This window comes from Danio rerio, chromosome 6, assembly GCF_049306965.1.
Source record: "Danio rerio strain Tuebingen ecotype United States chromosome 6, GRCz12tu, whole genome shotgun sequence".
Lineage (NCBI taxonomy): Eukaryota > Metazoa > Chordata > Actinopteri > Cypriniformes > Danionidae > Danio > Danio rerio.
Window position 1 is genome coordinate 51,683,819 of NC_133181.1, and position 22,154 is coordinate 51,705,972.

The 22,154-nt window shown below is 37.8% G+C and overlaps 2 protein-coding genes across 2 annotated transcripts in view; one reads left to right on the forward strand and one right to left on the reverse strand.

Annotated features, from left to right (window-relative positions):
* tspan2a (tetraspanin 2a) overlaps positions 1-11,773 on the reverse strand; it is a 52,045-nt gene extending 40,272 nt beyond the window's left edge. Inside the window, 1 exon segment of the mRNA NM_001018150.1 lies at positions 11,556-11,773. Within this exon segment, the coding sequence (NP_001018160.1) occupies positions 11,556-11,624 (69 nt within the window). The 5' untranslated portion in view covers positions 11,625-11,773.
* Positions 3,512-10,990, forward strand: LOC103909845 (uncharacterized). Its single transcript, XM_073954618.1, has 2 exons — positions 3,512-3,628; positions 4,164-10,990. The coding sequence occupies exon 2, from the start codon at positions 4,387-4,389 to the stop codon at positions 10,039-10,041; it is 5,655 nt and encodes a 1,884-aa protein (XP_073810719.1). The 5' UTR covers positions 3,512-3,628; positions 4,164-4,386; the 3' UTR covers positions 10,042-10,990.
* Positions 11,774-22,154: the final 10,381 nt, after the last annotated feature.

A 22,154-nucleotide genomic window follows, 5' to 3' on the forward strand; every position in this document is an offset into this window, starting at 1 on the left:
AAGTAATTTAAATGACATTTTGGATAAACATTATCCATGTCCTGTAAAGTAGCGGTTCCCAACAGGGGGGGGGGGGGGGGGGGTCCCCGGCCCACAAGGGGGCTTCAGCAAGATCTGCTGGGGGGGTTGTGTCATATTTTAAAAACTTCTCACTGATTCACCTTAAGCAGCTAATAGCAATGACCCAAGCATATTGAACCCAGGTGAGGAAGCTCCAAACATTTCAGGTCGCAACGCTAGCAATAACGGAAACACGAAATGCAGGAAATACCAAGATAGTTTACCTGAACTATGGTTTTATTCAAATTTCTCAAAGCAGAGTCCCTGACCCAGCCACAGTGCATTATCTGCAAAATTCTTGCTAATGAAGGCATGAGGCCGTTCAAATTCTATAGATATTTTGCGGACGACTCATCCCCAATACCGCAAGGTGCACCCAATACAAATGGCCTACTAATGTTTTGCCTTTAGATTGTACATTAGGCTATTATTTGTGCATAAACATATCTAGATATATTAAGAAACATAGATATAGTAGTAAAGTTTGAAAACAACCCTTTTTGTCATACCTACTGAAAACTTGTATGAGCGATAATATCATTAAATGTGAACAGGGGCCTTACAATAGGGGGGGCAGGCATAAAACGGTTGGGAACCACTGCTTTAAAGTGCTTTGAAATGTGCATTTTTATTCGATGGTTGACGTAATCTCAACCAAAACACAAAAGAGAGGGTGAGATATAGTGTAGCTCCTCCCCTTTATATAAAACAGCCAATAGTGTTTGCTTTATCACCGCTCTGCCAGTGAGTGGTTGAGCTCAAGTGCATCAAATATGTAGCGTCTTGATGAGGGCGGGGCATGTTAGATACTAGAGAGTATTTGATTGTTAAAGATTTGATGAGAAACTGAAGTATGAGGTGATTTGGAAAAAAATGTTGATCCACAAACTACAAGCTTTGCATGTTTATATCAGTTTTATATCTTCTAAACGTAAATTTTGTCACTGTTTTGCAGCACACTAGTTTACAGCACAAATCTAATAAACCAAGCAAATCCAGAGAAATGTTTTTTTTTTCCCATAGGATTTATATGTATACATTTATATGTATGTATATATTTATTTTTAACAATTTTAACATTTTAAATGGCATAGTGCAGTTTCATCTATTGTAAATTTGAAACATTTTGAAAAGTATGTTTAACAGCTCTTGCATTAAAAGTGAACACATACTACTAGCATACTCTAAGTAATTACTGGTTTTAATTACTTAACTATTTCATTATCCTATTTTTATCTTAATAAAAATATGACCATATTTCACAACATATGTTTTAAAAGTCAATAAATAATACATTACTAATAAATATTACAAATGAGAAACATAATGATACATTTAATTAAATTACTTATTAATTATTATAATACAGTTGCTATTGTCCTATCAAGCCTTGCACCTTCACCAAAAAATGTAGAAAAAGTAACATTATGACAGCTAGCCCAATGTATAGCTTTATTCTGAAACAAAGCTACATGTTGGCTGTTTCAGTAATTGAGCTTAAGTGGTTTTATATTCACACATTCGTTTAGTGACAACTTATAACACACATTCGCTATATTGTTTACCAGGCTACTTTGAATATTCGTTCAAAAACAGCAAGCAAATATGGCTTCAAAACAACATTGACTGAACTAATGTTGTACTTTGAAAGTCTTTGACTAGGCTACTAATATGATTTACTTATGTAAAATTTGCAAAGAATACATTATGAAAATATAACATTAAGGAGTCCGAATATGGGAATATAAAACCAACTTCACCACAATGTTTAAGTAGTCTAACATGTCAACAGTAGCTTATTTGACGCACAATGGATGCTCAAAATGTCTACACATGCCTCAATTTCTAGTGAGTTGCCTATCTGGACAGTATAGTGAGTATGCTCACTAGATATTAGGACAAAGCCGACATCTGTCACCTACTTGCACTTCACAAAAACACTGGCATGAGCAACTGTTAGACAACACAATACCAATTTATCAACATTAACTTAACTTGTTTTAACCTGATTTTAATCATGCCAAGTTCTTTAATCAAGTTGATATTTTGGTTGATTGTCATTTTCTGAAAACAAATGCTCTAAATGACTTTATTCATTGTTGAAATTTTAAATAAATATTAATACTAGACCTGTATAGAATAAAACATTTTACTCAAACACATATCTAATAAATCAAGCCACTCCAGAGAACTTTTTTTCCACAGCTGTTGATGAACATATATTAAGCAAAAATATTGTTGTATTCCAAACTACTTTTTACACTTCATTTAATTGCATAGTGTAGTTAAATCTTAAATCAGAAATATTTTGAAGACTATATGTATTTGTTTATTAGCTCCTGTGTAAAAAGGTGAACACATACTACTAGATTAATAGACAACATACATTAAATTGGGTAATTATTGGTAGTTTTTATTAATATATTTTATCTAAAAAAAATAATATTTTATCATAATTTAAGTCTTTAAAAAGCCAATAAATAATACATTACTAATAAATATTACATATCCATTATTAAAAATAATGATATACTTAATTAAATTCCTATTGTCCTAACTAGCCTTCCTCCACCAAAAATGGTAAAGTGGTTTTATATTCACACATTCGATCAGTAACTTATAACACACTCCTTATATTGTTTACCAAGCTACTTTGAATATTCGGTCAGAAACAGCAAGCAAATATGACTTCAAAACAACATTGACTGATCTAATGTTGTACTTTGACAGTCTTTGGCTACTAATATGATTTACTTATAATATTTTCGGAAAGAATACATTATGAAAATATAATATTAAGGAGTATACGAATATAAAACCAACTTTACTTCAATGTTTCAATAGTGTAACACAGTGGTTCTCAAACTTTTTTCATCAAGTACCACCTCAGAAAAAATTGTCCCTCCAAGTACCATCATAATGACCAGTATTGAAATACAGTAAGTTAGTGTAGTAGGCCCAGTAAAGCAGCTACAGTTCTGCTCAGTTTAAAAACGTGGCCGATTAACTACTATTATTAGGAGTATTAATTTTTATCAGCCGCTTTAAACACTATAAATAGTTTAAACATTAACACTGTACTGTGCTTATATGTGAAAAAACAAACAAAATAAAATGTCAACGTTTAAATTAAAATGTGCTTTTAAAAGTAAAAAATGGTAGCTTACTGTTATTAAAAAGTAAACAAAAAAACTTAAATGTAAAGTGTTAATCTGTAGTATCCTATTGATCAAAACCTGCAAATGTTGCTTGGACCTCATAAATATAGGCTATATTTCATCATATTTATATATAAACCATGTAAAAAAGGCTGCAGCTTATAAGTGCAATTCTAACCTCTGTCTTTTGTCCTTTATGATGAGGCACCCCGCATACACCAGAACACGTTACCTGAGCCAATCAGCGTCCAGGATCTGTGACTACGCAATCTTCCCCACCCAAACAGATTTTTAGTTTCTAGTGTAGCGAGACACATAGACGGATGCTAAAGTTTGCGAGGAATAGATCACGGACTGTTTTCATCATTGTTTGTCAGCGGTTGCCACAAGTGTTGTGCGTGAATGCAGAAGTAAGTTTACAATCCTGTAAATGACGAAAGTTGTTCTGTTCTGTGAGTAGTTATTATGGCCGTGACGTCGCGATGCCGCGATGTATATGTGTGTGCGTTAATACATATTAGGTGTGTCAATAACCCCGTAATTCATATTGTAACACTTTTATATATCTATATTTACATATTGTGTGTATTAGAGTTCCACTTATGTTCATTAGCCAGTGTTATCTTCCTATTTGAAGTGTTGAAGTGTAACCAAATCCTTTGTTTTAAACAAACTGCGAGGCGCATGCGCCATTATAGCCTTTGTGAGTGAGGCGCTGTACAATCTGCGCTCTGTTAACAAGGTTTCAGGTTACATCAATGCATGCTAGGGTATATTGAAGTAGCAGCTTGTCACAGCTTGTCACATTTTGCCCACAATCATTTGCACATTACTTTATTATCAAGCTTAATGTTTTGTGCTGTGTTGTTGACTATAATTTACTATTGTAATTTGTTTGATTATCATTATTTATATTCATATTCCTTTTTATTGTTTTTATTTTAGAAAAACCACAACACAAGTGTCATAAGTCAAGTCTATTGAGTGGTGACAATAAATGGGTTGTTCACACAAACGTTCATCTTCGCCTCATCTCTAATCGGATAGTCTCTGGTGGGTCAGCAATCAGAACTGGCAATTAAAAAGTCTATGGTGCAGAGCTACTAAAAGCCAACCAATTTTTCATGGTCCTTCGAGCCGGATCGAGGACTGACCAGAGAAATAGAAGATGTCACAGCATTCAGGGGATGAGCCTGCTGTGCGCGTCAGGAGGAAGTCAGTCCTCCCCGCACGTTATGATGAGTACGACCTCACTGGATTCACTCTCCCTAAGCCTGTTCCACCGCCCCCGTCACCACTCACTCATTCACCTAGACTGGCTGAATGCGATGATACACAGGATGGAGCATTTGGTTTTACTCCAGTCCTACCCGGTCATGAAGCTGACAGCCCATCACAGTGGTCTGATGATGAAGGAGCTTCTGATATCGTAGCAAGAGAAAATGCGAAACTACACAACAGTCTGTGGACGATACAGCAAGAAAGGGACATATTCCAGCGTGCAAATGAACAATATGCAAAGGAGCTCACTCAGCTCCAGCACCAAATGAGACAGCTACAGTTTCATATGGGGCAGCAAAGACATGAAAGTCAGCCCCCTGCACCTGTTGCCCCTCCAAGGCAGTATACCTCCACCCATGCTGTACCTGCACCCCGTGTCTGGCCACAGGGGGGCACTAACGACATGAGCTTCACCCCTACACCCGCTCCACGACTCAAATATCAGTCTGAGTATAAAGCAAGGGACCAGATTAGAAGCCTACCTCACAGTTCTGCCCTCAGAGGGAACTTGTCATACCCCTATGTGCCTCAAGGAGATCAAAGCCTGAATGCTCATTATTCAAATCCTCCTTATTGGCACTTGCAAGATCCTGTGAGACATCCACAGATCCCGTTTAGGACACAAACTCCATCACCTCCACCTGAACAAGGACCATACCGCGGTCCAACCCCCATGATTCCTGACTTTAGCCATCCCAGCCCTAGAGAGTTCTCACGGCTAAAAATTGCTCTGGAAAATATACTCCCAGCCAATGCTACAGAAAGTTTCAAATTTCAGATACTGACTGACCATCTGAAGTTAGAGGAGGCTCTGCTAATAGCAGACTCATACTGCCATTCACAACATCCCTATACAAGGACGATGGCTGCATTAGATCAGCAGTATGGACAGCCGCATCAACTTGCACTGCAGCGGATTGCTGAGTTAATGGATGGCCCAAATATAGCTAGTGGAGATCAGAAGGCCTTTAGACTTTTCGCCCTTAAAGTTCGTTCTCTGGTTGGCATGCTGGAGCAGTTGGGCAGAAATGGCTCCTTTGAGTTGCAGTGTGGGTCTCATGTGTCTCGGCTCCTTGGGAAGCTTCCACATGACTTAAGATCAGGGTTTCGGCGATATGCACATCCACATCAAGTGCCCATCCCTACCCTCTTAGATTTCGCAGAATGGCTAGATTTCGAAATCCAAGTTCAGGAGGACACCACAAGGTTTGCGAGCAGTCAACGCAGAATGCCCCAAACACGCACAAGAGAGAACTTAAGAGACTATAAACCAGCCATTAAACCCACCACAATCTATCTGGGCACGGAGAAAGCAACTGTTGAGCCTACACCGCCTATTCCATTATCTAGGAGCTCTTTGAAGCCTTACTGCCCCTATTGCGACAACAGTAAGCACTCTCTCAATAACTGCAGCAACTTTAAGCAACTTACTAAAGACCAGAAACAAAGCTGGATCAAAGAAAATAATAGATGCTGGCGTTGTGGCAGAACACATAAATCTGCAGATTGCAACCTGAAGATGCGCTGCAGACAGTGCAGCAGCCGACACCTTATGGCACTGCATGAAATCAGTGTTGGAAGGCCTGAAAACCCAAAGCTCACTCAGGATGAATCTGCAGACCCAAAGACTTGTCTGTTGAACACAATGCAGGAGATTCTCCTTGTTCATAAACCACCAACTAGTAGGAAAGTCCTACTTAAAATCTGCCGGGTGATTCTCAGTAATGGAAGCAAAAGGATGAATGCCTATGCAATTCAGGATGATGGATCTGAGAGAACCATAATCCTCCATAGTGCAGCTCAACAACTTGGCCTAACTGGTCAGCCTGAAGAACTCCCACTTCGAACTATTCGACAAGAGTTGCAAGTCCTCAAAGGGGCAGCTGTTTCATTTACCGTCTCACCCATTGCTCAGCCTACTAAACGGTTTCACATCACTAGTGCCTTCACTGCTCAGCAGCTAAGTTTGGCAGAACACTCACATCCAGTGAAAAGTCTGAAGGAGAGATATCGGCACCTTAAAGGACTTCCACTCCAAGAATTCAAAGCCGTCTGCCCTGTATTGCTCATTGGGTCAGACTATCCCCACCTGATCACCCCAGTGGAACCAGTCAGGCTAGGGCCACATGGGGGACCAGCTGCTATAAAAACTCGTCTTGGTTGGACCTTGCAGGGTCCAGTCCAACACATGCCGAAAGACGTGACAGAACAGCATTGTCTTTTCACTTCAGTCACATCCTCAGAATCTGATCTCTACAAGCAAGTAGAGAAATTATGGCAAATGGATGTATTGCCATGGCGCAGCGACAAGGCTTGCATCAGATCCAGACAGGACCAGGAGGCTGTGGAACTTCTGGAAAAGAGAACAATAAGGGTTGAGATGGATGGAGTGAAACGATATGCAACACCCCTCTTGCGTGTCAAGAATATGCCTGAACTCAAGGCACCAAAGGAGGCTGTTTTGTCACAACTGAGATCCACTGAACGGAGACTGGCTAAAAATCCACAGCAAGCAGCCGCCTACATCACAGAGATTGCAAAACTGGAAAAATCAGGTTATGTTAAGAGAGTGCCACCAAACGCTGTGACAAACACCCCCTGCTCCTGGTACATCCCACACCATATGGTGGAACACAATGGCAAAAATCGCATTGTTTTCAACTGTTCATTCCAGTATCACGGTCAAAACCTCAATGAACTTCTGCTTCCGGGGCCTGTGTTGGGGCCATCTCTTCTTGCTGTTCTCCTCAGATTTAGAGAACATTCTGTTGCGGTCAGCAGTGATATCAAGGGAATGTTTCACCAAGTTAGACTGCTTCCAGAGGACAAACCCCTTTTGCGCTTTCTCTGGAGAGAGCTAAATGTCCAGGAGCAACCCACTGTTTACGAATGGCAGGTTCTCCCCTTCGGCACTACTTGCAGCCCCTGCTGCGCCATATTTGCACTGCAAAAACACATTCTTGATCATAGTCATCCCGGGGATGATGTTCAGAATTCAGTACTGAAATCCTTTTATGTAGACAACTGCCTACAAAGTTTCACTTCAGCTGAAGCAGCAAAGGAATTCGTGGACAGTATTAAGAATCAACTGGCAGATGGAGGTTTCGAGCTAAGACAGTGGTCCAGCAATATTCCTTCCACCATAAACCACCTGCCCCCTGAATCTATATCAAGCAGTGCTGAACTCTGGATATCGCAAGGCAAATCGGACATTCAGGAATCAACATTAGGGCTCCTCTGGAATCATCAGTCTGACACACTCTCCTACAAATATCGTGCCAAAGATAGTAGAGAGACTACAATGCGTAATATATATAGAATACTGGCCAGTCAGTATGACCCATTGGGCTACCTCATTCCTTACACCACTCGTGCCAAGATTCTTGTACAACAACTGTGGGATAAAAAACGGGATTGGGACGATCCACATTTGCCTACAGATCTGCTACAAACATGGACTGAGTGGGAGGCAGAGTTACCAGCTCTACAAAACATTGTCCTTCCTCGATGTTACTGTAGTGCCAACAAAGACACAGAAACGAGCCTAAGAGATATGCATGTTTTCTGTGATGCCTCTGAACGTGCTTATGGCTCGGTGGCATACCTTCGAACAGAGGACCAGTATGGACAAGTGGAGGTGGCATTCCTAACCGCCAGATCTCGTGTAGCACCAAAAAAACAACAATCTATCCCCAGACTGGAGTTGTGCGCTGCACTGACTGGAGCTCAACTCTCCAAAGTACTCTTAACTGAACTGAACCTGCCCATTCGCCACACAATCTTGTGGACCGACTCCACAACAGTACTGGCATGGTTACAGTCTGAATCATGTCGATTCAAAGTATTTGTTGGTACTCGGGTTGCAGAGATCCAGGAGCTAACTGAGCAACACTCCTGGCGATATGTACCCTCCACCAGCAATCCAGCTGACGACATCACTCGGGGAAAAAGTCTCTGCGAGCTCAACTTGGAAAGTTGCTGGTACCAAGGACCACATTTCCTAAAAGATCCGGCTAATCAGTGGCCCGAATGTCCTAGTCCTAAGGAAATAGACAGAGACGAACTACGCAAAACTGGTACACATGTACAGGTCTGCTTCGCATCATCAGATTACAGCCAGTTTAAGACCCTGGAGGAACTAATTGATTTCACAGCTCTTCAAGGGGCGGCCAATGGTAACCCCACAGCCAGTGACTATAGGCGTGCTGAGATTGATGTCCTGCAAAATTCCCAACAAGAATCCTTCCCATCAGACCTGACCCAGTTAAAGGCTGGTAAATCACTTTCCAGCAATAGCAAGCTAAGAGCCCTGACGCCTGAACTTGATATCGAAACTAATTTAATCAGAGTTGGCGGACGTCTACGACATAGTCCATATCTGGGACCTGATAATATGCACCCCATCATCTTGGATCCAAGACACCCGACAACCAAGCTCATAATTCAAAGTTACGATTCAAAACTTCGTCATCCAGGTCCAGAGAGATTGTTTGCCGAAATCCGCCGGAAATACTGGATCCTGCGTGGTAGAGAGGCCATCAAGCACTTACAACGAGAATGTTTACATTGCCAAAAATGGAGGAAGAAACCAGAAGTACCTAGAATGGCCGACCTTCCTCCAGCAAGATTGCGGCTCTTTAAGCCGGCCTTCCACTCTACTGGCATGGACTGTTTTGGGCCTTATACTGTCAAAACGGGGCGACGCAATGAAAAGAAATGGGGAATAATATTCAAATGTCTTACCACTAGAGCAGTGTACATTGATATACTTCACAGTCTGGAAACCGATTCCTTCCTTATGGCTCTCAGGCGATTCACAGCTCGACGAGGAAAGCCACAGGAGCTCTTATCTGATCAGGGAACCAACTTTAGAGGTGGTGAGAGAGAGCTGAAGGAAGCTTTCACAGCTCTTGCCCCTGATCTGCAGAGTCAACTCGCCAAACAGCAAATTGAATTTCATTTCAACCCTCCTAATTCACCCCACTTTGGAGGTTGTTGGGAGCGAGAAATTCGCTCTTTAAAGAATGCCTTGATGGTCACGCTTGGAAATCAGTCAGTGACCTTTGAAGTTCTTCAAACAGTGCTAGCAGAAATTGAAGGAATTCTGAACTCCAAACCATTGGGATATACCTCATCTGATGCTTCTGACTCTAATCCCATTACTCCAAATTGTCTCTTAATGGGGCGGCTGGATGCCTCACTCCCCCTGACAGTGTACCCCCAGTCAGAACTGGTCAGTAGACGTCGATGGCGCCATAGTCAGATCCTTGCGGACCAATTCTGGAGACACTACATCAAATTCTACCTCCCTGGTCTTCAAAGCCGCCAGAAATGGCAAAATGATACTCCAGACACTCAAGTTGGCTCTACAGTGCTGATAGTTGACCCACAACTACCAAGATCCCTCTGGCCTGTAGGAAAAGTGGTAGACGTACACCCTGGAGCCGATACTAGAGTGAGGACAGCCAAAGTTCAGGTGGGAAAAAAGACTTACACACGACCAGTAGCCCGCCTCATACAACTACCTGCTATTCCAGATTAAATTAAGCTTAAATCCCACAACAGTATAAAGCCTTTTTGTGTGTGTACATATTTCTTACATAAATATGGGGGCGGCTGTAAAAAAGGCTGCAGCTTATAAGTGCAATTCTAACCTCTGTCTTTTGTCCTTTATGATGAGGCACCCCGCATACACCAGAACACGTTACCTGAGCCAATCAGCGTCCAGGATCTGTGACTACGCAATCTTCCCCACCCAAACAGATTTTTAGTTTCTAGTGTAGCGAGACACATAGACGGATGCTAAAGTTTGCGAGGAATAGATCACGGACTGTTTTCATCATTGTTTGTCAGCGGTTGCCACAAGTGTTGTGCGTGAATGCAGAAGTAAGTTTACAATCCTGTAAATGACGAAAGTTGTTCTGTTCTGTGAGTAGTTATTATGGCCGTGACGTCGCGATGCCGCGATGTATATGTGTGTGCGTTAATACATATTAGGTGTGTCAATAACCCCGTAATTCATATTGTAACACTTTTATATATCTATATTTACATATTGTGTGTATTAGAGTTCCACTTATGTTCATTAGCCAGTGTTATCTTCCTATTTGAAGTGTTGAAGTGTAACCAAATCCTTTGTTTTAAACAAACTGCGAGGCGCATGCGCCATTATAGCCTTTGTGAGTGAGGCGCTGTACAATCTGCGCTCTGTTAACAAGGTTTCAGGTTACATCAATGCATGCTAGGGTATATTGAAGTAGCAGCTTGTCACAGCTTGTCACATTTTGCCCACAATCATTTGCACATTACTTTATTATCAAGCTTAATGTTTTGTGCTGTGTTGTTGACTATAATTTACTATTGTAATTTGTTTGATTATCATTATTTATATTCATATTCCTTTTTATTGTTTTTATTTTAGAAAAACCACAACACAAGTGTCATAAGTCAAGTCTATTGAGTGGTGACAATAAATGGGTTGTTCACACAAACGTTCATCTTCGCCTCATCTCTAATCGGATAGTCTCTGGTGGGTCAGCAATCAGAACTGGCAATTAAAAAGTCTATGGTGCAGAGCTACTAAAAGCCAACCAATTTTTCAAACCATTTTAGATAAGTTTTGAAATATATGTTGCTTGTACATGTCTTGGATTATTCTGCGTACCGCTAGAAGACAGCCCGCGTACCACTAGTGGTACACGTACCAGTTTGAGAACCACTGGTCTAACATGTCAACAGTAGCTTATTTGACGCACAAATGATGCTCAAAATGTCTGCACGTGCCTAGAATGCTCACTATGCTGTCCAGATAGGCGACTCACAAGATATTGAGACGCAGCCGACATCTGTCACCTACTTGCACTTCACAAAAACACTAGTACCCCATTTTTTTGTGATTTTCCCCTCTATTGTTGCCAGAAGCCACGCTGAATGAAAACAAATGTACACCAAGATACCAAAAATCATGTGACCGCGAATGTGCCACATTATAAATACAAGCATACTGTATATGTGTGACACCATCACGCAGAAACCATCAACACTTTCTGCACTTACCCAGAATATGAAGTTGAAGACGAACAGCAGGTATTTGACACATTTCATGCAGCCCTGGACTTCGCTCATCCTGCCTGCCGTTTCGTTGCGCGCGCTCGCCGTGTCGACCAAAATGTTTGCGCAAATGTGCGGGCCTGTGTGAGAGATGTAGGTCAGGAATATTATTATTCAGACACAATCCACTCGCAGTCCGTCAACAGCAGCAGCAGCAGCAGTGTGTGTGTGTGTGTGTGTGTGTTCACTCCGTCAGCGTGACCAGCTCCGCCCATTGGTCCAGCAGGACGACGGGGCGAGGATTGGGCTGTTTTCCCGCGTTTTCCAAACACATCAATAGCGGATAAGACAGACAGACAGACAGACAGACACACAGACAGACAGACAGACAGACAGACAGACACACAGATAGATAGATAGATAGATAGATAGATAGATAGATAGATAGATAGATAGATAGATAGATAGATAGATAGATAGATAGATAGATAGATAGATAGATAGATAGATAGATAGATAGATAGATAGATAGATAGATAGATAGATAGATAGATAGATAGATAGATAGATAGATAGATAGATAGATAGATAGATAGATAGATAGATAGATAGATAGATAGATAGATAGATAGATAGATAGATAGATAGATAGATAGATAGATAGATAGATAGATAGATAGATAGATAGATAGATAGATAGATAGATAGATAGATAGATAGATAGATAGATAGATAGATAGATAGATAGATAGATAGATAGATAGATAGATAGATAGATAGATAGATAGATAGATAGATAGATAGATAGATAGATAGATAGATAGATAGAAATAGGCTAAATTGTCCATAGTGTGAGAGTGTGTGTGTGTATATTATTTCCCAAAGATGGGTTGCGGCTGGAAGGGCATCCGCTACGTAAAAACGTTCTGGATAAGTTGCCGGTTCATTCTGCTGTGGCGACCCCAGATTAAATAAAGGGACTAAGCCGATAACAAAATGAATGAATGAATGAATGAATAATATATGATATAACATTCATTCATTTTCTTTTCAGCTTAGTCTCTTTATTAATCTGGGGTTGCCACAGCGGAATGAACTGCCAACTTATCCAGCATTTATTATATTATATTATATTATATTATATTATATTATATTATATTATATTATATTATATTATATTATATTATAATTGGGTGAGCTAAAATTGACTGTAGTGTATGCAAGTGTGTGTGCTGAATGAGTGTGTGTGGATGTTTCCCCATTGAATGAATGAATGAATAATATAATATAATATAATATAATATAATATAATATAATATAATATAATATAATATAATATAATATAATATAATAATCATTCATTTTCTTTTCGGCTTAGTCCCTTTTATTAATCCGGGGTCGCCACAGCGGAATGAACCGCTAACTTATCCAGCAAAGTTTTTACACAGCGGATGCCCTTCCAGCCGCAACCCATCTCTGGGAAAATAATATAATATTATATAATAAAATACAATATAATAATAGCTTCGGCTTGGTCAGTTGGTGTTTCTGTGTGGAGTTTGCATGTTATCCGTAGTGTATGCGTGTGAATTAATGTGTGTGGACGTGATGGGTTGCGGCTGGAAAGGCATCCACTGCGTAAAAACGTGCTGGATAAGTTGGCGGTTCATTCCTCTGTGGCGCCCCTGGAATAATAAAGGGACAAAGCTGAAAAGAAAATTAATAATTGAATAATATAATTAATATAACAGAATATAACATAACATGATATAATATAATATCTTTTCTATTCATATCACTGTATTAATTTATTTAGATATTTCTTTTAAACAAAATTGTTTTATTTTAATTTAATAGAATTATTTTAGTCAAGTTTTAGATCATTTGAATTTTATTATGATGATGATGATGATGATGATGATGATGATTATCATTTTAAGAATTATTTTATAATTGTTTGATTCGATTATTTGCACACACACACAACCAAAATGAATAAACATTGGATTAAGATAATCGTATAAAATAATTTCTAACCATATAATATAAATTTTATATTACATTTTACATTGTATTAATTTATTTTGATCCTATTGTATTATTTATTTTAAACATAATTTGTTTATTTTCATTTAATTGGATTTTTTAAATCAAATTTTTGTTTATTTGAATTGTATCTTATTATTTTATAATTATTTGATTTGATTATTTAAACTTAACAATATTAGATTAAGACAATCAAATGATATAATATAAATTTTATTTATTTATAATTATTTCTTCTACTCACATTACTGTTGTTTTTATTTTGATGTGATATTTATTTTCATTATTCTGTATTTATTTAAAAAATAATTGGCTTAATTTAATTGTTAAAATTTTATTAATATTCAGTTTATTTGAATTTTGAATAATTCACACAAACTCAAAATAAAATAAATTGGATTAAAATAATCCAATAATTCTAAAATAATTGCTACAATAAGATTAAAATGAAAACCTTTGCATTTACCCTAAAATCCTAATTTAATAAATGTATAATATTTATATAATTTATTATTTTCTATTTGGTCTTTTTTTCTAGTAAAATGTTGCCATGACATTTCATATCACATTTCATCATTCATAATTTCTATAAATGAAAACAATTGGCTTGTACAAGTATAAACCAGTACTCACACACACATGATTCCCAGATTGAGAATCAATTTCAGGCATAATGTTTGAACCTACGGTGTAATTTACAACGCCTTCATGATGTGGTCAGACATTCAGGGCATTCATTATTGAGTCTCTTTCATAAGGTTTGTCTCACTGCACAATACATCAGTCACAATCACTGTCATCTATTGGTGAGAGGATGCCTTTGTCTGCTGCTCTGAGGTCAAACTCAGGACACGCTGAGATAATCTTGAGATAATCTTTCTCACATTTTCACTTTCAGTCATTTTTGTCTACTAAATGTATCTAAACCCATTATTGTTTAGTATATAGCATATAACGGCCTTAAATTAAACAATATAGACTATATTTCATTGTGTTCCTTGACCTTCTTTGTTTGTGTGTAAATTTTAAAACTCTTTAATACGATGATGCCAAAATATAAGCAGTGTCAACAAAGAAGAGAATAGATCTGGTTGCATTTCACTTTCAATGACGAGTTCAATGTCAAGCTTAGTTTAAATAACATTTAGCTTGAGATAAACCGCAGGCTATACGACCAATATCAGACTTTATTATCAGACTATAACAGAGACTTCAAATGCTTGCAGCAAATGGTTTGAAACTGCAAATCTACAAAATGTGTGAAGAAACGTTTTGAAATCACTCATATATATGTTTTGCATATTGCTACTATCTAAGTCTTAAAAATATTGAGAAATAAAATATAAATTTATGGTCTGAAGATATTTTACGGAGAGATAATGTAATTCCATAGCCTAATATTTATTTATTTATTTAATAATTTATTTACATATTTATTTTATTATTTTATTTTATTTATTTATCCATAATAGGGAAGTGTTGATGCCATTATTGTAATTATTCATTAAAATGTAAAAAATGTGAATTTATATAGCAATTTTAAAAGTCTATGCTCGATATAAGGTAATATTTTATGCAAATATCTTTGCATAAATTTGTACATTTATTAGTAATTTAGGCCACCAAGCACAAACTAAACAGATAACACAAACAGCCTTCCAAAAATCTGTAAAAAAAAATAAAATGGGTGATGTTATGTTCAGCATTTAATACAGTAGGCCTATGCTTATACAATAGCCGGGTGCTAAATTAATGTAACATAGTTTATGTTACATTAAATTAGCACCAGGCTACTGTATGAGCAGTGCTCCCTCTAGCGGTAAAATACGCTTAGTACAAACGTACTGTAGTACAAAGTACTCTCAGCCACATAAGGACAAAGAAAAAAAGTAAAATTGTCTGAAATCACTTCTTTAATCACATTTCTGCACAAAATTAAATTATTTCATACCATTATGGAGGAAAATGTCAACAGTAATACGTACCTCATCAACCAGGAAAGCCTAGATTAGTGAAAGAACCACTAGAGGGCGAGCGTTGTTTATTTTTTGCATCCAAAGCTGTTTACAGTAAACTATATCGTTTTTAGACGCCTTAAAAGCATTTACTCACGATGAAGGTTTTTATTTGAATGCAACTGGAGTATTTTTAACCTTTCAAGATAACGATACATCCTTCATTCGTGTACTATAAGCGGCTGAGAGGTGGCCGTAGCCTTGTTTGAAATCTCCACGGTATGGCACTACCATCCGCAGTTCATTAATCTGCTTAATATTCTTTGTAAATTAAACAAAAGGGGCTCTCTTGGATTTGTCACAGCAGATTCTCCACTGGGAGCTGTCCTACAAACAACCAGAGACACGCTTGTTTGTTTCATTAATTCTCTCATTCTTCATTTGAGTGCAGATGATTGTTTGAAATAAGCGACGAGCAAAACATCCTGTTCTAATGAGAGCAAATGAGTGTGCGAAAGTGACTTAGTTTAAAATGGCGACCCCTTTACCACTTTGACCTGCACTATATGTGGCTAAATAAACACGTGCTGATGGTGGACTCGTTGGGTAATGTGATTTACAGGGTTCCCTCTTTAATTAATCAAATTCCCTGACTTTCACTAAAAGGCTGTATTGAAATATATTATATTAACTGTTCTAATATTGTATTGTCAATATGTTAAAATAATCACAACATCAAAATGGAATATCAGTTTGCCTAAGAGCAATCCTAGCGTTATGTGACATTTGCAGTAAAATCTCAAAACATATTCACATAAAAAGTATATATAGACTATTATTTTTATATTTACCAAAACAACTAAAGTTATGGGAACTAGAGTTATGGAAGCAGAAAAATATCAATCTGTAAACAGTTTTTATATTTTTAATGAGCAAAATAAACATGCATTTAGGATGTGACCAAAAAGTCTGCGAGTTTACAGCATACAACATAGAAATTCTTTTAATTAAACTGCACAACCCAAAATAAATAATGCTCATCAAAAGGATAAGAGTTGGCTCACTATAGAACAAAGACGATTGATTATATTTTATTTGACATTTTTTGCATTTATGAGGAGAAAGCTCCGTTATGAATGTGCCCGATGTGAAATTGGCACTTGTGTGATTTGGTAAATCAAATATAATTGTTTGAAAGCATTAACAGATACATTTTTAAGTATTTTTATAGCACTGTAAAATATTTGCTTGCACAAAAAAACGAACTTAACTTAAAGAAAAGGTTTCACAATTTTGGTGACAATGTAATTTTGTCATGGGTAGGTTGACATTTGCATAGAATTGCTCCTGAGACATTTTGACAACAACAGTGGATAAATAATTTTCCTGAAATCTTTAGCAGGGAAAAGAAATCGAATAAAAAGTAGTTATACAAAACATTAAGCCTTTTCTCATTATCTTTTTAATACCCGATTTTTGAAGTGGTAATTTTGAAACCAAAGCTCTTAAAATTGCTCTTGGTTTTGTTTTAGTTAACAGGTACAGTTTAGTGACCTCAAGCTCCTTGTAAAAATATCTGGTAACAGTTTCTGTGTTTTGTGATTCACAAGTGTGTGAATAAACGTTATAAAATTACTCAAATATATAATGTTTTGTAAACTGTTTTTTAAAAATATTGAAAAATAAAATATTCATTTATAACCTGAAGATATTTTACTGAGGGATAATGTCATTGCATAGACCTCGAGTACACTGTAAAAATATTTGTTAGTTAACAGTTTCTGTATTTTGTGAATTGCATTACGGGATCCCAATCTCTGCTCGGTCGACTTTTGATGTTAAAAAATCATCTCTACAGATTAACAAAGTGACTTTCATTGACATTTTAGTAGTTTGAAATAATATAATGTCTAAAAAAATAATACAGAAAGAAATAATCTCTAAACTAAAAAAAAAATGTGCTGGCGGTTTATTGCAAGGTTTTTGTATGGTAATATTAAACACCGACCTAGACAAAATATCACTTTAAACTATTAAAATGTAAATAAAAGTCACTTTTTTTTTTTTACTTTTCAAGGTTAAAAGTTGTTGGAAGAAAGATCAAATTCCCATTTTGCAAATCTAAAGCATGTGAATTACAGAATGTGAATTACAAAATATAGAAAACTTCTCATTTACGACATTATTTACAGTGTAGACTATGAAAGAAACAAAATGGAGCTGAAAAATAGGCTAAATCATTATATGTTTTGATTTGAAATATGCGAAATAGCTAAAGTAAAATTTTAAGTGACGAAAAAATCCCTGACTATAGTAGGACAAACAATATATACAAATTCACTGACTTTCAAAATCTGGAAAATCCTTTTAAAATTCCAAGATATTCCATAAATTCCATGACCTGTTGGAACCCTGACTGGCTAAACCACCCAATCCTGTTGATTATTCCACAGGAACTTTGACGTCTGACCTCACAGATCTAAGCAGGCTTCCAGACATGAGCTCATCACCCGGCCACACAGCTGACCTTTGGCATGTGCTCTCCTTCTGTTTACACAATCAAACCTGAGGTGGGTCTCCATCTGTTTTTTTTAGGACTTCCACACATGCTGCCTAAACAAATGTATTCCGAGTCTGATTGGGGTGACACACCTGTTTGTGGTTGTTTCAATTGCTTTTTAACGATTTTCAGTCTCAAGGCCAGCTCTGTGAGCGTCACGTGGAAGCCTCTGGAAGGAGAACATCTAATGCATTCCAGTGAAGCTCTGTTTCCATGTGTGAGAGCAGCACATCTGTTCTGACGCGAGCTCGGTTTCAACAAACTCTCAGACTTACTTGGAGTGTCTGACAAAACTTGCCCGAACCGTTTAGCTTTTCTGCCACATGTCTGAAGGTCACATCTGAGTCATGATTTTTTTTTTTATTACACCAAACCAAACTCTTGGCTTAAACTGAGGCTGTTCCGGAAAGTTCAGTTGCTTTTTATGGACTACAAGTGCAATGGAAATTTTGCAAAGCAATATTGTGGGTTAATTTGTCAGCAGAGGACAATTCTCTTGATGACCACAGAAAATAATCTGTCAAAAAAATTTTAAACCCTAATTTTTCATTGGCTGAAAGTCATATCTAAGTCAAAACTCACCAAATAAAGCATCTTGGCTTAAACTGCGGCTGTTCCGGAAAGTTCAGTTGCTTTTTATGGACTACAAGTGCAATGGAAGTTTTAACATAGGCTCATTCTGAAAATGTAGCCCTATATACATTTCTGGAGATCGCAAATTGTGTAGCCAGAAGTTCGTTGGGCTGCATTTTATCTTTAAAATGAACTCTACGGGCTACCAGCTGGCCGCTTACCTCTGTATGGACGGCTTTTCCGCTGTTACCAGTTTGTTACCTTGTATGTTGGCGGACTTGAAATGCAGAGCGGAGTTGACTACGACAAAGGGGTTTGAGTTTGGTAAAGAACCGTTTCAGAAAGCAGGTAAGACAAAAAGAGAAGCCAAAAAAGTTCAATAAACAAGTAAACAACAGGGTGAGAATGTGGTAAAATCTGAAAACATGGTGAAAATCAGGTGAGGGCTTTTCTTTTTCTGGATGGCTTTTTATAACTTTCGGTTGACTAGGAAAGTGGATGAGTGCTGGTTAATCTGTGCTTTTGAAAACACTTTTGGTTGGGGTTTGGGAAGAGAGAGAGTGGGTCAGTCAATCAGTCAGTACATCAGTCAGTCGACAGCAGCCTCTTGTGGATTTACATGAGAACAGCAGGCACAAACGGTTTTCGCAAGAGAAAATTGAGATGTCAAAAAGAATGCAGAATGCTGTAGAATGCTGTTGATGACCACAGAAAAACAATCTGTCAAAAATGATACAAAATATTTGTTTAATTGTAATTTTTAATTTTCTTGAATCCCAAATTTTTTTTAATGGCTGAAGGTCATATCTGAGTCAAAACTCACCAAAGAAAAACATTGGCTTTAACTGAGGCTGTTCTAGAAAGTTCAGTTGCTTTTTATGGACTACAAGTGTAATGGAAGTTTCAACATAGGCTCATTCTGAAAACGTAGCTTACAAAACTATTTACATTTCTGGAGATCACAAATTATGTGGCCTGAAGTACACATGACTAAAACGAACTCTACGAGGCGATTTGACACCTTCATTTTCTCACTTACCAGCTGGCCGCTTACCTCCATTTGGACGACTTTACCTCTGTAATCAGTGTGTCCAGTTAGCTTGCCATGTACGTTGGCAGACTTGAGACGCAGAGAGGAGTTGACCACGATGACGGGGTTGGTGTTTGATGAAGAACAGTTTCAGAAAGTGGGTAAGAGAAAAACAGAAGCTAAAAAATAATAGAAACAAGTTAATCACAGGGTAAGAATGTGGTAAAATCTGCCAATATGGGAAAAATCAGGCGAGGGCTTTTCTTTTATTGGATTGCTTTTTAAAACTTTCGGTTGGCATTAGAAACGTGCGTGGGTGGGGGGTTCGACAGGATGTGCGAGACATGTCTGAAGAGCTAGGAGGGATGCGGTGAAGAGAGATGAGAATGCTGGGCAAAATATTTGAGGACCAAGAGGTAGATGTGTGATTTCACACACATCAAAGATTATCATTTGTTTGCAGGCATCCGGGAGTCTCTATGCATTTGCGGGAGACTCCCCAAACTTCCGGGAGATTTGGGATATCTGCAAATGGCACTTGCGAGAGAAATCTGAGATCTAAAAAAAGCGTACACAGCGGCCTCTGGTGGATTTGCGAAAAAAAAAGTACAAAAAAGTAGCTCCTGGCACGTATTTGGTGCTCTTCAGAAATGTATATAGCTAAACATTTTCAGAATGAGCCTGGGTTGGGAAATTATGTAAAGCAATAATCTGGCTTAATTTGTCAACAGAGTAGAATGCTGTTGATGACTACAGAAAATTATTTAAACATCTCACAAAAATGATACAAAATATTTGTTCAATTGCAAAAATGTTTTAATTTAGTTTTTTAAAAATCCTAATTTTTAAAATGATTTTTTTATGGTGTAAGCATCACAGTATATGTTTTATTCCTGTAAAGTGCTGTCCATTGAGCTGGAATCAACATAAAACAGATTTCCTTGACCACTTCCAGGAATTATAATTCAATAAGGTGACGTACTTCATAAACAAAAGCAAAAAAAAAAAGAGTGAATGCAAGAAATCCCTTAAGAAAAGCCTTGACAATACACTGCTTATTGCAACAGGGTCCTTGATTTTTTTCTTTGTTAACTATTGGGAATGGATTGGCAAGTTGCTAATTTGTTGACAAGTGGTTGGACAGGCCAAAATGAAAATCATTCATTCTTTATTCTCTGAAATAAAATGCACTAAACTAAAATTCCGGGAACCAGTATTATGAAGTAAATTAGGTTCCTCTTGTCATGTTAAGTTCATCCAAAAACAAAAATTCTGTCATCCTTTTCTTTCATCTTATGTTTGGCTTTTTGCAACATAGGCTCATTCTGAAAATGTAGCGCTATATGCATTTCTGAAGATTGTGGATTATGTAGCCAGAAGTATGTATAGCTGCATTTCATCTTTAAAACCGAACTCTACAAGGCGGTATGACGGCATTCCTTTTTGCGCTAGAAGCTGACCGCTTACCTCCGTATGGACTGTTTTCCCTCTGTCCAGTGGCTCGCAGCGTATGCTGGCAGACTTGAGACACAAAAAGTAATTGACTGCAATGATGGTGTTCAAGTCAGGTGAAGAACGGTTCCAGAAAGCAGGTAAGACAAAAAAAAAAGCCAAAAATAATAATAATAATAATAATAAACAAGTAAATAACAGGGTGAGAATGTGGTAAAATCTGAAACTATGGCAAAAATCAGAGGCATATTCTTTTTCTTGATTGCTTTTCAAAACACTGTGGTTGGGTTTAGGGAAGTGGGCGGGTTGGTCAATCGGTGCTTTTTAACACTGTGGTTTGGTTTAGTGAAGTGGGTGAGTGGGTGGGGCTAGCGGTCAGTCTGTCAAGCTGCGGTCACACTAGAGTTTGAGCATGCGATATTCAGTCGTGTGGCACTGCGAAAAGGGGCGGGATTAAACAAGATGATTAAACATTTTAAAAAGCCAGTGTTTGCTCTATGTTTAAATTTCTGTCAAAAGAGGTCATGTTTTGATCCTCGATTGGTCTCATGCAGTCAAGTGCACCAAGCTTGAACTTTGCACTGCAGCGACCTGCGAAACTTAGACCCTGCGTTTCCGGTCTGACGCATTCCTGTGCGTATGAATGGAAGTGTATGGGAGGAAAAGCCCAGAGTGACCGCAGCTTTAGTCAGACAGTCAACAGCGCCTCTGGTGGATTTACATGAGAACAGCAGGCGCAAATGGCACTTGTGAGAGAAACTTAAGATCTCAAAAAGCATAGACAGCGGCCTCTGGTGGATTCGCAGAAACAAAAACTGCAAAAAAACTTCGCTCCTGGGATGTATTTGTCGCTCTCCAGACATTTATACGGGGCTATGTTTTCAGAATGAGCCTGGGATGGCTTTTTTTCTACAATGAATAAAAAAAGAAAATGTAATTAAATCGAACAGAGCCTGCGGTTTTCAAGCATGCAATAATGATGACTGAAC